Source organism: Anabrus simplex, chromosome 2, assembly GCF_040414725.1.
Source record: "Anabrus simplex isolate iqAnaSimp1 chromosome 2, ASM4041472v1, whole genome shotgun sequence".
Taxonomy (NCBI): domain Eukaryota; kingdom Metazoa; phylum Arthropoda; class Insecta; order Orthoptera; family Tettigoniidae; genus Anabrus; species Anabrus simplex.
The window spans coordinates 282,602,711-282,616,695 of NC_090266.1; the positions used below are offsets into that span (position 1 = coordinate 282,602,711).

At 40.7% G+C, this 13,985-nt stretch overlaps 1 protein-coding gene across 4 annotated transcripts in view; it reads right to left on the reverse strand.

Moving 5' to 3' along the window:
• CNT2 (Concentrative nucleoside transporter 2) overlaps nucleotides 1-13,985 on the reverse strand; it is a 407,606-nt gene that overhangs the window by 148,970 nt on the left and 244,651 nt on the right. For all 4 annotated transcript variants that reach the window (XM_067139021.2, XM_067139023.2, XM_067139024.2 and 1 more), the window contains one exon: nucleotides 4,849-4,942. In XM_067139021.2, the coding sequence (XP_066995122.2) occupies nucleotides 4,849-4,942 (94 nt within the window). The remainder of the gene's footprint in view (nucleotides 1-4,848; nucleotides 4,943-13,985) is intronic.

Genomic DNA, 13,985 nt, shown 5'->3' on the forward strand with positions numbered 1-13,985 from the left:
AGAACACAGTATTAGTATTATTCATCACACAAATTACATAAATCATCCTGGCTGTTAATGACAATTGCGTCTGAAACCTGTGTCTTAGGTATTTTTATAACCCCGTTTCTTACCCAGATGTAGGCGTAATTCTTCTCTCGACGCACCGTCCTCGCCTAGGCTAGCAGCTTTTTATTCGGCGGAGACAGACTCGTTGATGTACAGTAGAACATGTTGTCGCCTAGGAGATCCATGCATCTCGTGGAGGGGTTCCCTTTCACCCGCCGTAACTCCGCGAAGCGTTCTTGGTCTATTCGCCGCACGAATTGCACAATTGTTCCTCTCTGGTTCTGATCTGACGACTTCGGAAGACGATGATAAGTGTCAACCATTCCTTCAATCACCTGAATGTCTATAGCCTGTCCAACGTTTTTAATGTGGTCAGGACACACTCGTTCTGTATATCAGGAAGACTATGTATTTCAATTGTATTCCTCCTAGTGCATTGTTCTACGTACCCTACATGTCCTTCTAGTAATTTTACTTTTTTCTTTCAAGGTGAGGTCCAGTTTTATGTCATAATTCGAGGGAGTTTTCTATGTCGGTCTCTCTTTCCCTCTGGTCCTCCTTCATTCTTCTCACTTCTTCAAACGAGGAAATATACTGTCTAATGAAGGGCCAATCTCATTTCCCGAGTCGGATTTACGCTCACTCCGATTCATACTGCAACTGTATTCACCACGCACCGGTACGCGCTTTTCACATGACCACTCGGTGAACCTATTAAAATTGTTCACGACCTTCTTGTGAAACCACTTTTTACCCGAACCACACTGTACTTTAACAGCCCTACCCAGATCTCCCTTGAATTCCTCACAAGTACTCATTCTCGTTGTTAAGACTTTCTCCGTTATTTAAAAATATATCGATTAACTGATTTCCTGAGGTTTTTCCCTCATTATTATCCTAAAAGAGATATCACAAGCTATAGCCTCATCACAAAACACAGGAAAAAGCCCCAATTACACGCTTAGAAATACACTATTTAAAGGAGAGACTTACTTGTCTGTCAGGCACTTACCTGCCATCTTATGCGAATATTCTTTGGCACTTTTCAGTAAGGATCGAACTCAGAATGCAGGATCATTCGTTCGGATTCCACGTAAAACTATTGGCCTTGTGACTTACGATCACAAGATTTAGAACCACTTCTTTGGTTTCATTATTATTTGTTTCATTTATTAATTTTTTTACCGAGCTACTTGGCCGTGCGGTTAGGGGTGCGCAGCTGTGAGCTTGCATTTGGGAGATAGTGGGTTCGAGCCACAATATCGGCAGCTCTGAAGATGGTTTCCCGTGGCTTGCCATGAGGCATATGCTGGGGCTGTACCTTAATTAAGGCCACGGCCGCTTCCTTCCCACTCCTAGCCCTTTACCTATCCCATCGTCACCATAAGACCTATCTGAGTCGGTGTGGAGTAAAGCAGCTTGTAAAAAAAGTGTTTTTATCTCGAATGCTCGAGACGATAACCGGGAGATAGTGGATACGAACCCCACTATCGGCAGCCCTGAAGATGTTATTCCGTGGATTCCCATTTTCACACCAGGCAAATGCTGCGGCTGTACCTTAATTAAGGCCAAGGCCGCTTCCTTCACACTCACAACCCTTTCCTATCCCATCGTCGCCATAAGACCTAACTGCGCCGGTGCGACGTAAGGCAAATTAAAAACTCGGGACGCAGCAGTAATCCTATCTATCGGAGGTGAGTGGCAACAGAAGACAATGCACATCACAACAAACAATGGTCAATGTAATGTTATTGTTGATCAATTTTATGAGCTTTTAATATTGTAGGCCTTCACATTTCGTTTTCTTTCGACTCTGTGATATTAGGGCGTTTTATAAAATTATTTATAGCGTAGATTGTTGTTCCTTTTTCTCCGACTTTACACACCGATTTTCATTAAATCCTGTTTACCCATTTTCTTTCGACTCGGCGCTGATACGGACTTAGTAACAAAAATCCAAATTCATGAATATCTCTGATCATAGCCGGTATGGTAACAATGTATAAGATATAAATAATCGGAAATATAATAATACTACATAACTAAAGTTAAGTAGTATTTATCGATACAACCACCAATAACATAATTATTTGGGAATTCCATTGTAGGCCTTCCCCTAAACTACCATTTTTCTCAGCGTGAATACAATTATTTTGGCCTAGATTATAGCGCCTTATTCCCCGACTTTTCATACCGATTTTTGTTAAGATACGACCATTAATAACAAATATTTGAGAATTAAATTCTAGGCCTTCCCCTAAACTACCATTTCACTCAGCGTGAGTAAAATTATTTATGACCTAGATTATAGCGACTTATTCCCCGACTTTTCATACCGATTTTCATTAAGATATGACCACTAATAACATAAATATTTGAGAATTCCATTGTACGCCTTCCCCTAAACTACCATTTTTCTCAGCGTGAATACAATTATTTATGGCCTAGATTGTAACAACTTATTCCTCGACTTCCCCTTCCGATTTTTGTTAACATACGACCATTAATAACAAATATTTGAGAATTATATTTTAGGCCTTCCCCTAGACTACCATTTCACTCAGCGTGAGTAAATTATTTATAGCCTAGATTATAGCGACTTATTCTCCGACTTCTTATACCGATTTTAATTAAGATATGGCCACTAATAACATAAATATTTGAGAATTAAATTTTAGGCCTTCCCCTAAATTACCATTTCTCTCAGTGTGAATAAAATTATTTATGGCCTAGATTGTAGCGACTTATTCTCGGACACTACATACCGATTTTCATTAAATTCTCTTCAACCGTTTTCTCGTGATGCGTGTACAGACAGACAGACAGACAGACAGACAGACAGACAGACAGACAGACAGACAGACAGACAGACAGACAGACAGACAGACAGACAGACAGACAGACAGACAGACAGACAGACAGACAGACAGACAGACAGACATCACGGAAAAGTAAAAAGTGCATTTCCTTGTTACTGTGGGCACGACTGATACAGAAATACCATCCTTTTTAAATTCTGAGCAATGTACAGACAAAACTCTTATTATATATATATATATATAGATGTGGGGCCTGACACCTAGCACAACCAAAATAGAAAAATCTTGCATTCATCTGAGTAATATAATGGGTCAGACCACCTTGAAAGTGACTCCCCATGACAGCATTTTACCGTACAACCCAAACCCAATATATATCGTTGTAACACTGGACCAGACACTGTCATGCACTAAACATCTCTCTAACCTTGCAACCAAACTAAACGCAAGAAACAGTATCTTATCTAAGTTATCTAGCAGCACATGGAAATGCACAGCGGCAGCTTTACATATTTCTGCGTTAAGTCTGAATACTGCTCTTCCGTCTGGCTGAATAACACCCACACCAAGAAAATTGACACCGTCCTGAATAAGACAATGCGGATTATCAGAGGTGTCATCAAAACAACCCCACAGCACTATCACATCCTTCCTCCAGATCTACACCACATGAACAATCTCTTCCGAGAAGAAAATAAAATACAGGTCAATAAATCACCTCCATTTTATCAAGCCATCCAAAGAATCGCTTCAACCCGACTGAAATCCAGATACTCTCCCCTACTGCTGGCTCAAAAACTGACGAAAGAAAACTGCTATGAACTGCGAACTTGGAATGAAGAATGGACTGCTAAGGCTCCTGACGAATGGAGATCGATCTTTGACCCTATGCAGTCTCCGCCCAGATTTCACCTCCCGCGGAGTGTATGGGTCCCACTAAACAGAGTGCGCACTGGGCATGGAAGGAGAGGCTCTGTGATACATTCTTGGGGCCTTCGACCTTCTCCAAGCTGTGACTGTAGTGAAGAATTCTAGACAATGCGAGACATCACCTTAAAATGCCCACAAAGAGCCTTACGCGGACCTATCGACGACCTTCTGACAGCTTCAACAACGGCTATTCAGTGTCTGCAACAACTGGACATCCTAGTTTAGTTTTCATTTTCATTTTTTAATTTACGTATTTACATTTTACATCATTTCTATGTTTTTTGTATTTTTGTACTTTCTCTTTCTATTTTTCTGTATTGCACATATAACTCTCGTTTTCTACTTTATGTTTTAGCTTGATGTTTTATATTTATTCTGTTTTGTAATTTATTGATTTTTTCAATTATGTTACTCAATTTGTGCGCAGCGAAACTTTATCATAAACTAAATAATCAAGGGAAATGTTCAATAAGTTTCCAAGTTCTTTCAAAACATTTAAGGTAAATCTCGGTAAACAAAAGATAGGTAATCTGCCACCTGGGCGACAGTCCAAAATACAGTTCATTGATTGACTGATTGATAGATGATCGAATCTAGGAATGTATAACAGCAAAGGATGACTTTACAAAACAAAAATCTATATGTTGAATCTCAAACCCGGGCCTCTGAAATGTAAATGCAATATATTAAAATAATTGTGTATTCAGTTGAAGAGTTTCATTACCCCTATTCCTTACCAAATTTCAACTCTTTGTCATTATTCATCTGGATGTTGCTTCTACGAATTGTACCAGTGTATACTGAAATACATGTAGGGCTTTATGTGTAATGATTAGTGTAATTAAGAAAAAGATGAATTAGAATATGGTTTATATTAATCAGCAACTTTCTGCATTTTGAATATTAGGATTGTCATTCCAATCATTTCTGGTAATGCATGTTGAGTATATAGGTCTGCTCTGCCAATAAAATCATGTTTCTAATCAAACACGTCTATCAATCATAGCCAGGGAGGAGAATAATATGTATCATTCTTGAACTTGAAGCTTACCTGCTACAGTTGAAAACCCTGCACACATGACTGCATGTAGTTCGGATTTAGTAAGGTCACTGATATATGGTTTGATGAGAAGAGGTGCTTCAGACTGCAAAAAGAAATTTCAGAATAGGATGAATAATCTGTCCCGTTGAAGAAAATGGGAAAATAATTATTGTATATAACAAAATAATTATACTATCTATATCCTCTCTACAGAGTGCTCGAAACAACGTGGACCGGGTATGTGAGCGATAGAGAGTTGGTCATGCTGATAAATAACTTGAAAGAAATATACTTCCATATATCGCACCATTGTCATTTTATCACCTGCTGAAGTTAGCCAATGAGATTACCTCGTGGGCGAATTCAAATGGGCATTGTGCTGCGGTGCGAGATATCGAATTATTTCTTTCAAATAATTTATCAGCATGACAAACCCTCTAACGCTCATATATCTGGTTCACGTTGTTTACTAGCATCGTGCATAGTCTGTAGTGTTGTCCAGATAGTTCAAAGTGATTTCTTCAGTCAAAATGAAACTAAGCCATGTATACCTTTTCATCGGCATTTCCAGCATTCTTTCCATGATTTTGTTCAATATCATCAAACGTCTATCCTTTCCAAACATTTTTTGAGACCAAAACAAGTGAGTCACATAGCACAGTGCCTGGTTAATATAATGGATGTGATAAGATTTTCCAACCACTCCCCTGTAACAATTTTTCTTGGAATTGTCCCGGTGGGACACAAGAGTTTCTCTGTTTGCTAGTTCTGGGTTTTCTCTTGAATATTTTGATGTGATCACTTGTGCACTTTCATGGGAGTAACTCATAGTAAAGAATGCCTTTGAAAATCTACCACACACACGATAGCCTTCCGTACACAGAATGAATTCTAAACTCAAATCACCATTCCTTTCAATAATGGTTGTATTTTAGGAGCATATAACAGATCAAATACCAGCCAATGCATGTTTCCTCTGGCAATCTGAGAGGGATCCAATATTTTAACAAAATGTGTAACCAAAGCTTCACTATATTCACGATAATTTTCTAATTTTTAACTTATTAACTTCAGTGTCATTAATCAGAAGTGTTCTGGTCTGCGCCTTCAAAGATGAAATTCTAATCTTGAAATGTCCAAACTATCTCTGAAATCATAACATTCTCCATATATTTACAAATTGTTTTTCACATCTGTACAATATCATCCTCCATTCTATAGGAGAACTGAATCGAAAGCAAAGCATGGAAATTATGCCATTCATTTTCATCCATATATGAATCTGAAAAGAAATTGCAGCATCTGCTGATCCAGACTTAATTCAGAGGAACGGTCGAATTTTGTTTGTTTGGATGATCAATCCATAGACTGGTTTGAAACATCTCTCCATTCCACCCTATCCTGTGCTAACTTTTCGTTTCTATATAAGTACTACATCCTATATCTACTCTAATCTGTCATATTCATGCCTTAGTCTACCCTACCATTCTTACTGCCTAAACTTATCTCAAAAATTAGAACAAGTTCTGGTTGTCTTACGATGTGTCCTATAATTCTTTCTTCTTCTGGTGAAATTTACCAAAATCATTCTTCTGCCACCAATTTGATTCAGTATCTCTTCATTCGGTATTCGATCTATCCATCTCACCATCAGTATACTTCTATAACACCGCATTTCAAAAGCTTCCATTCTCTTTCATTCTGAGCTAGTTACTGTCCATGTTTCACATACATACAATGTCGCGCCCGCTCCATACGAAATTCTTCAAAAACATTTCTAATTCCTTCATCACTGTTCAAAGTGAGCAAACTTCTTTCCTTAAGAAATGAATTCCTTGCTTGTGCTGTTATACATTTGATGTCCTCCTTGCCTCTGCCACCATTAGTACTTCTACCATGCAAGTAACAATAATCTACTTTCTTTAAGAAGTAATTTCCAAATATAATATTTTCTGCATCGCCTGATTTCGTTTTACTACAATCCATTAATTTTGTTTTAGTATTATTTATTTTCATCTTGCACTCCTTCTGTAGGGCTGAGCCCATATCATTCAGAAACTTCTCCTTGGATTGTGATTCCCTTTCCAAATTCCTCTTTGATTTTCTTTTCTACCTATTTATATATACAGGATGAAGCGTAATTCGCGCACTCGGGCGTCGCAGCGCGACTCCTCACATGCCAGCAATAAAAAAATGTCTCTTACAAAATTTCATCTTGCGAGTATATCCGGCAGAAAAACGACGTTGAAGATTAGCAATCTGGCAACACTGTAACGACATGTAGGGTAACTACCTCTGTCAGCAGAAGTTACTCGTATTGTACAGTTGGTGCAATGGATAGAGTTTTGGGTTAGCATGCAGGAGGTCGAGTGGTCGATCCTGGGTTGAGGCGTATGTTTTTTATTTCGTGTAGTCCAGGTGGTATGGTATCTGGCATCTTAATCGTCAACAGCGATTGCAGTGGGTCCTCCAGAAACCATTTGCACTTACATACTACGATCCTAGACATGGACGAACAATCGTTTTCATTGATCAGCTTTGATTGAAAGGCGCCCTTTCCACGTCGTGGGCGTGAATTTATTCGCACCACTTCATCTACTAGATGTGAAACCTGTTTTCTTTGTACCCTCCTCCAATGGTCCCAAAGATTAGTCATCATCATCATCATCTGTTTACCCTCCAGGTTCGGTTTTTCCCTCGGACTTAGCGAGGGATCCCACCTCTACCGCCTCAAGGGCAGTGTCCTGGAGCTTCAGACTCTTGGTCGGGGGATACAACTGAGGAGTATGACCAGTACCTCGCCCAGGCGGCCTCACCTGCTATGCTGAACAGGGGCAAGGAACAGGGAAGGAAGCGGCCGTGGCCTTAAGTTAGGTACCATCCCGGCATTCGCCTGGAGGAGAAGTGGGAAACCACGGAAAACCACTTCGAGGATGGCTGAGGTGGGAATCGAACCCACCTCTACTCAGTTGACCTCCCGAGGCTGAGTGGACCCCGTTCCAGCCCTCGTACCACTTTTCAAATTTCGTGGCAGAGCCGGGAATCGAACCCGGACCTCCGGGGGTGGCAGCTAATCACGCTAACCACTACACCACAGAGGCGGAGCCAAAGATTAGTACCAACTATTATTCTTGCCTCGTTCAGGTCCATTACATTTCGTTAGGGCCTTTCGTTACCAGTAGGCCTAGCAACGTGCTCTGCGAATAATGTCCAAACTCGGTTACAATTTGTATGTGTTTCCACCACCATCATCATCATCATCTGTTTACCCTCCAGGTTCGGTTTTTCCCTCGGACTCAGCGAGAGATACAACCTCTACCGCCTCAAGGGCAGTGTCCTGGAGCTTCAGACTCTTTTTTTTTTTTTTTGCTAGGGGCTTTACGTCGCACCGACACAGATAGGTCTTATGGCGACGATGGGATAGGAAAGGCCTAGGAGTTGGAAGGAAGCGGCCGTGGCCTTAATTAAGGTACAGCCCCAGCATTTGCCTGGTGTGAAAATGGGAAACCACGGAAAACCATCTTCAGGGCTGCCGATAGTGGGATTCGAACCTACTATCTCCCGGATGCAAGCTCACAGCCGCGCTTCAGACTCTTGGTCGGGGGATACAACTGGGGAGAATCACCAGTACCTCGCCCAGGCGGCCTCATCTGCTATGCTGAACAGGGGCCTTGCGGGGGATGGGGAAGATTGGAAGGGATAGACAAGGAAGAGGGAAGGAAGCGGCCGTGGCCTTAAGTTAGGTACCATCCCGGCATTTGCCTGGAGGAGAAGTGGGAAACCACGGAAAGCCACTTCGAGGATGGCTGAGGTGGGAATCGAACCCACCTCTACTCAGTTGACCTCCCGAGGCTGAGTGGACCCCGTTCAAGCCCTCGTACCACTATTCAAATTTCGTGGCAGAGCCGAGAATCGAACTCGGACCTCCGGGGGTGGCAGCTAATCACGCTAACCACTACACTACAGAGGCGGACATTATCATCATCATCATCATCATCATCATCATCATCATCATCATCATCATCATCATCATCATCATCATCATCATCTGTTTACCCTCCAGGTTCGGTTTTTCCCTCGGACATAGCGAGGGATCCCACCTCTACCGCCTCAAGGGCAGTGTCCTGGAGCTTCAGACTCTTGGTCGTGGGATACAACTGGGGAGTATGACCAGTACCTCGCCCCGGCGGCCTCACTTGCTATGCTGAACAGGGGCCTTGTGGAGGGTTGGGAAGATTGGAAGGGATAGGCAAAGAAGAGGGAAGGAAGCGGCCGTGGCCTTATGTTAGGTACCATCCCGGCATTCGCTTGGAGGAGAAGTGGGAAACCACGGAAAACCACTTCCAGGATGGCTGAGGTGGGAATCGAACCCACCTCTACTCAGTTGACCTCCCGAGGCTGAGTGGACCCCGTTCCAGCCTTCGTACCACTTTTCAAATTTCGTGGCAGAGCCGGGAATCGAACCATCACGCTAACCACTACAACACAGAGGCAGACATTATTATTATTATTATTATTATTATTATTATTATTATTATTATTATTATTATTATTATTATTATTATTATTATTATTATTATTATCATTATTATTATTATTATTATATTTATGTTGTAAATGTAGGATACATGTGACCTCAGAAATGGTGTCTTACTGTATTACAGTAGGCAATGTCAGATGGAAATTAGCAAATAAAAAATGCGCCTCTACCCAGGATCGAACCATCGACCTCCTGCATGCCAACCAAAAAGCTCTACTCACCGCACCAGCCGTACAGCACAACGAGGATGTGCTGACAGCGGTAGTTACCCTACACATGGTTACAGTGTTGCCAGATTGCTACTCTTTAACGTCCGTTTTCTACCGGATATACTCGCAAGACGAAATTTTGTAAGAGACATTTTTTTATTGCTGGCATGTGAGGAGTCGCGCTGCGACGCCCGAGTGCGCGAATTACGCTTCACCATGTATATCTCCTATTTGTTGTTTACCTAGTCTCTTCTTACATAATTGCAAAGAGTTTGGAAATTTATTGAACATTTCCTCTGGTAAATTATTCCAGTCTCCAATTGCCCTTCCTATAAACGAATATTTTCTCCCTGAATTCCATATATATCTTCATGTTGTGATCTTTCCTACTTTTAAAAGCACCACTCAAACTTATTCGTTTACTAATGTCATTCCACGCCATCCATCCGCTGACAGCTGGGAACATACCACTTAGCCAAGTAGCTTGTCTACTTTCTCCCAAGTCTTCCAAGCCAAAACTTGGCAACATTCCGTAACGCTACTCTTTTTGTCGCAAATCACCCAGAACAAATCAAGTTGTTTTGCTTTGGATTTTTAAGTTCCCGAATCAAGTAATCCTGGCCAGAGTCTCATACACTAGAACCATACTCTAGTTGGAGTCCTACCAGTGGTATATTGTATATGACCTCTCCTTTACATCGTTACTGCAACCCGTAAATACCCTCATAACCATGTGTAGATATCTGTACCCTTTATTGACAACCCGTTTAGGTGATTACTCCAACGATGATCTTTCCTTATACTAAAACCAAGGTACCCTAACCCCATGAATGGAGCAATTGAAACTGAGAGGGCTTTTCCTATTTGTGAAGCTCACAATCCGACTTTTAACCCCATTTATCATCATACCATTACCAGCTTCCATCTCACAACATTGTCGAGGTCTTTTTTCTGTTGCTCACAATCTTGTAACATATTTATGACTTTATACCGTATAACATCATCCGCAAAAGCCTCATCTTGGACTCCAAATCTTTAGTCATATATTCTATATAACAGAAAACATAAATATAAAGGTCCGATGAAACTGCCTTAAATAGTTTCCTCTTAATAATTGCAGGATCAGATAAAGCTTCTCCTAATCTAATTATCTGAGTTCTAGTTTCTAGAAATATAGCCACACATTCAGTCACACCTTTATCTAATCCCATTGCACTAATTTTTACCAGCGATTTCCCCTGGTGTGCCGTATCAAACGCCCTGGATTGGTCAGTAGTGGTACAGACATCTGACCTACTGAATCTAAGATATCTCCTATATCTTGCTGGAATCCTACAAGTTGAGCTTCTGTGGAATAACCTTTCCTAAACTCGAACTGCCTTCTATCGAACCAGTTATTAATTCCGCAAACATGACTTATATAATTGAAAGAATGCTTTCCCAAGGACTACACACAACACGTGTCAAAATGACTGGCCCAATTCATTATCTTTAGTATACCCCAGAGATCTTATCAATTCCAGCTGCTTTTCTAGGTTCCAAATTTTGTATCTTATTAGAAATGTCTTTGCTATCGTAGGTAAATGCTGATGCTTCGTTAGTATTAGTCACCTTTTCTATATAAACAGTTTCCCTGTAACCAAAAATCTGTGCACGCTGCTGACTGAATATTTATGCCTTCTGTAGATCCTGAAATACACACTTCCCTTGTTCATTAATGATTCCTGAAATGTCCTTCTTGGAACCTGTTTCTGCCTTAAAGTACCTACACATCCATTTTTTACTAAAATTTGCATGGCTGTCAATTATGCTTGCCATCATGTTATCCTCAGTTGAGTTATTTGCTAGAATCAATTTCCTTGTAAGTTCCTTCAATTTCTTCCTACTTCCACATATATTTCTAACTCTATATCTACACCTCCTTCTTAGTCACTTTTAAAAATAAATCTCAGACAAAATGTTGAGGCTTTCTAAACACAGATATGAAGTTTTATGTAAAAATTCCTCATAGTGTCAGAGATATTTGCATTTTAGTGACAGCTTGCACATTGTGATGGGCGTGGCTACGTAGCAATGGATGAAAATGTACAGCGCCAGACGGTCAATTTCTTATAGTACTGGCTGCATGGGTAGTATACACGTAGGCCATGCCTGTATCCTTGGTTTGAGTTGTCTTTGAGAGTGAAAAGCTTTGAAGATATGTTTCCAAGGTTTCTGTTGTGTACTCCTTGGCGGTAGTACGAGTTTGTTTTGAAATTTTCCACGTGTTTTTATTACATTGTGTTGTGAATTGTGATCATAATGCCTAAGAAAGGGAACGTTGCAAGGCAGAAAAAGAGGAGATTTGCTGGAAATAACTTTTCTAATGAAGAGAGAGGTGGTATTGGCGATGTTATTATTGACGTAACCAGTAGGCCTAGTGCATCAGCCAGGAAACTTGGGCCAGAGGTAGGTAACCTGTCAGTAATGCTAAGGATACTGACAGCGTGTCATATAGGATTATAGATTTTTCTTCTTTAGTGGATAATATAAGTCAACATTTGTGTGGAAAATTGTGTCATGGAAATGTGAAATTAACTGAAAGAAGTATATTTGGGTGGGCAAAACAGAGTTACTGAGAAGGTGTCTAAAAGGGATAAACCAAAATACAAATGAGTCATTCAACTGTAAAGTTTGGTCCATTTGTCCCAAAACATCATGCAATGGTAATAAAATTGTTCAAATAGCAAGCTACAGTGCAGTGGCCAGTTTTAACGATGGAGCTAGCAGCAGTCTACAAGTACTCAAGGCATTGGGAGTCAAAGTTTGGAAGAATACTGTGGAAGTTTTGAGCAAGTTTGACAAGGTACGTTCAGATTCAGCTGAAAAAAGTAAAACATTCAATTTTGGAGGCTAGAAGGACTAGGCGAAGGCTCAGACTTGAAGAACAATCCAAGAACATTCAGACAGAGGGTATAACATATGGCAGTGGAGACTTCTAAGGTGAACGGTGAGTAGAACTGTGTGTGCCAACTTTACATGCGATTTCCTGAAAACTTATTTTTTTCAAACAAGAAACGTATTATCACAAGAACCATTTGTCAGATCTAAACGTAACTTTGCACAGTTGTTTAAATAGGAATTCTATAGAGGGGCCGCCTCTGTGGTGTAGTGGTTAGCGTGATTAGCTGCCACCCCCGGAGGTCCGGGTTCGATTCCCGGCTCTGCCACGAAATTTGAAAAGTGGTACGAGGGCTGGAACGGGGTCCACTCAGCCTCGGGAGGTCAACTGAGTAGAGGTGTGTTCGATTCCCACCTCAGCCATCGTCGAAGTGGTTTTCCGTGGTTCCCACTTCACCTCCAGGCGAATGCCGGGATGGTACCTAACTTAAGGCCACGGCCGCTTCCTTCCCTATTCCTTGCCTATCCCTTCCAATCTTCCCATCCCCCTACTAGGCCCCTGTTCACCATAGCAGGTGAGGCCGCCTGGGCGAGGTACTGGTCATACTCCCCAGTTGTATCCCCCGACAAAGAGTCTGAAACTCCAAGACACTGCCCTTGTGGCGATAGAGGTGGGACCCCTCGCTGAGTCCGAGGGAAAAGCCGAACCTGGAGGGTAAACAGATGATGATGATGATTCTATAGAGGATGAAATAAAATAATGGAACTCAGACAAAATTTAGGCTTAATATAATGATATAAACAGGTCATAAAATGTAAAAAATATATGTATATATTTTTAAAAAACTACCAAATTAATTTGAGTGCACTAAGAGATTTCATCTTACACCATCCTGTATAATATTCTGTCAGTTTCAATTCAAGAGAAAGAAAACAACCTTTAAGCTCATATTTAAAGAGTTATCATGTTTTCGTCATATCATGTGGTTAATAATTTTATCAAAATTGATTAATTAATAATGTGGACATTTAATTTTGATTTGTACTATATCAATCAATAGGTTAGGATGTTATATATCAACATATTGATTTTCAATGTCCTATTTGAAATAATGTAGGAAATAGTCATATTTTTGTCAAGTGGTAATTAAACATGGCATGACTAGTGTATGACCCCCCTTAAATGATTTGTTGAGCATCATTGTACTTCCCTTCAAATCTATATTGCACCCATAAGGCGAATATGCTCACGGTTAAATTAATACTTTTATCAGATTTTGATATGTGAATACTGCATGCAGCGAATTCCCTGGACAGTAACAAAGAGACATTCCATGGCACAAGCCTATAACCTGCGTTTGGTTATAGTCATGTTTCGGTAAGACTTTAAAACCATAAATGACTCCAATAAAATTTAATGAGCCGACTGTGGACAATTCCAGCTGAAATCTTCCCACGTGAAAGTGGAAGTACGAACACTAACCCCTCACCTTGAAGAAAGACGAGGATAGAAGAGA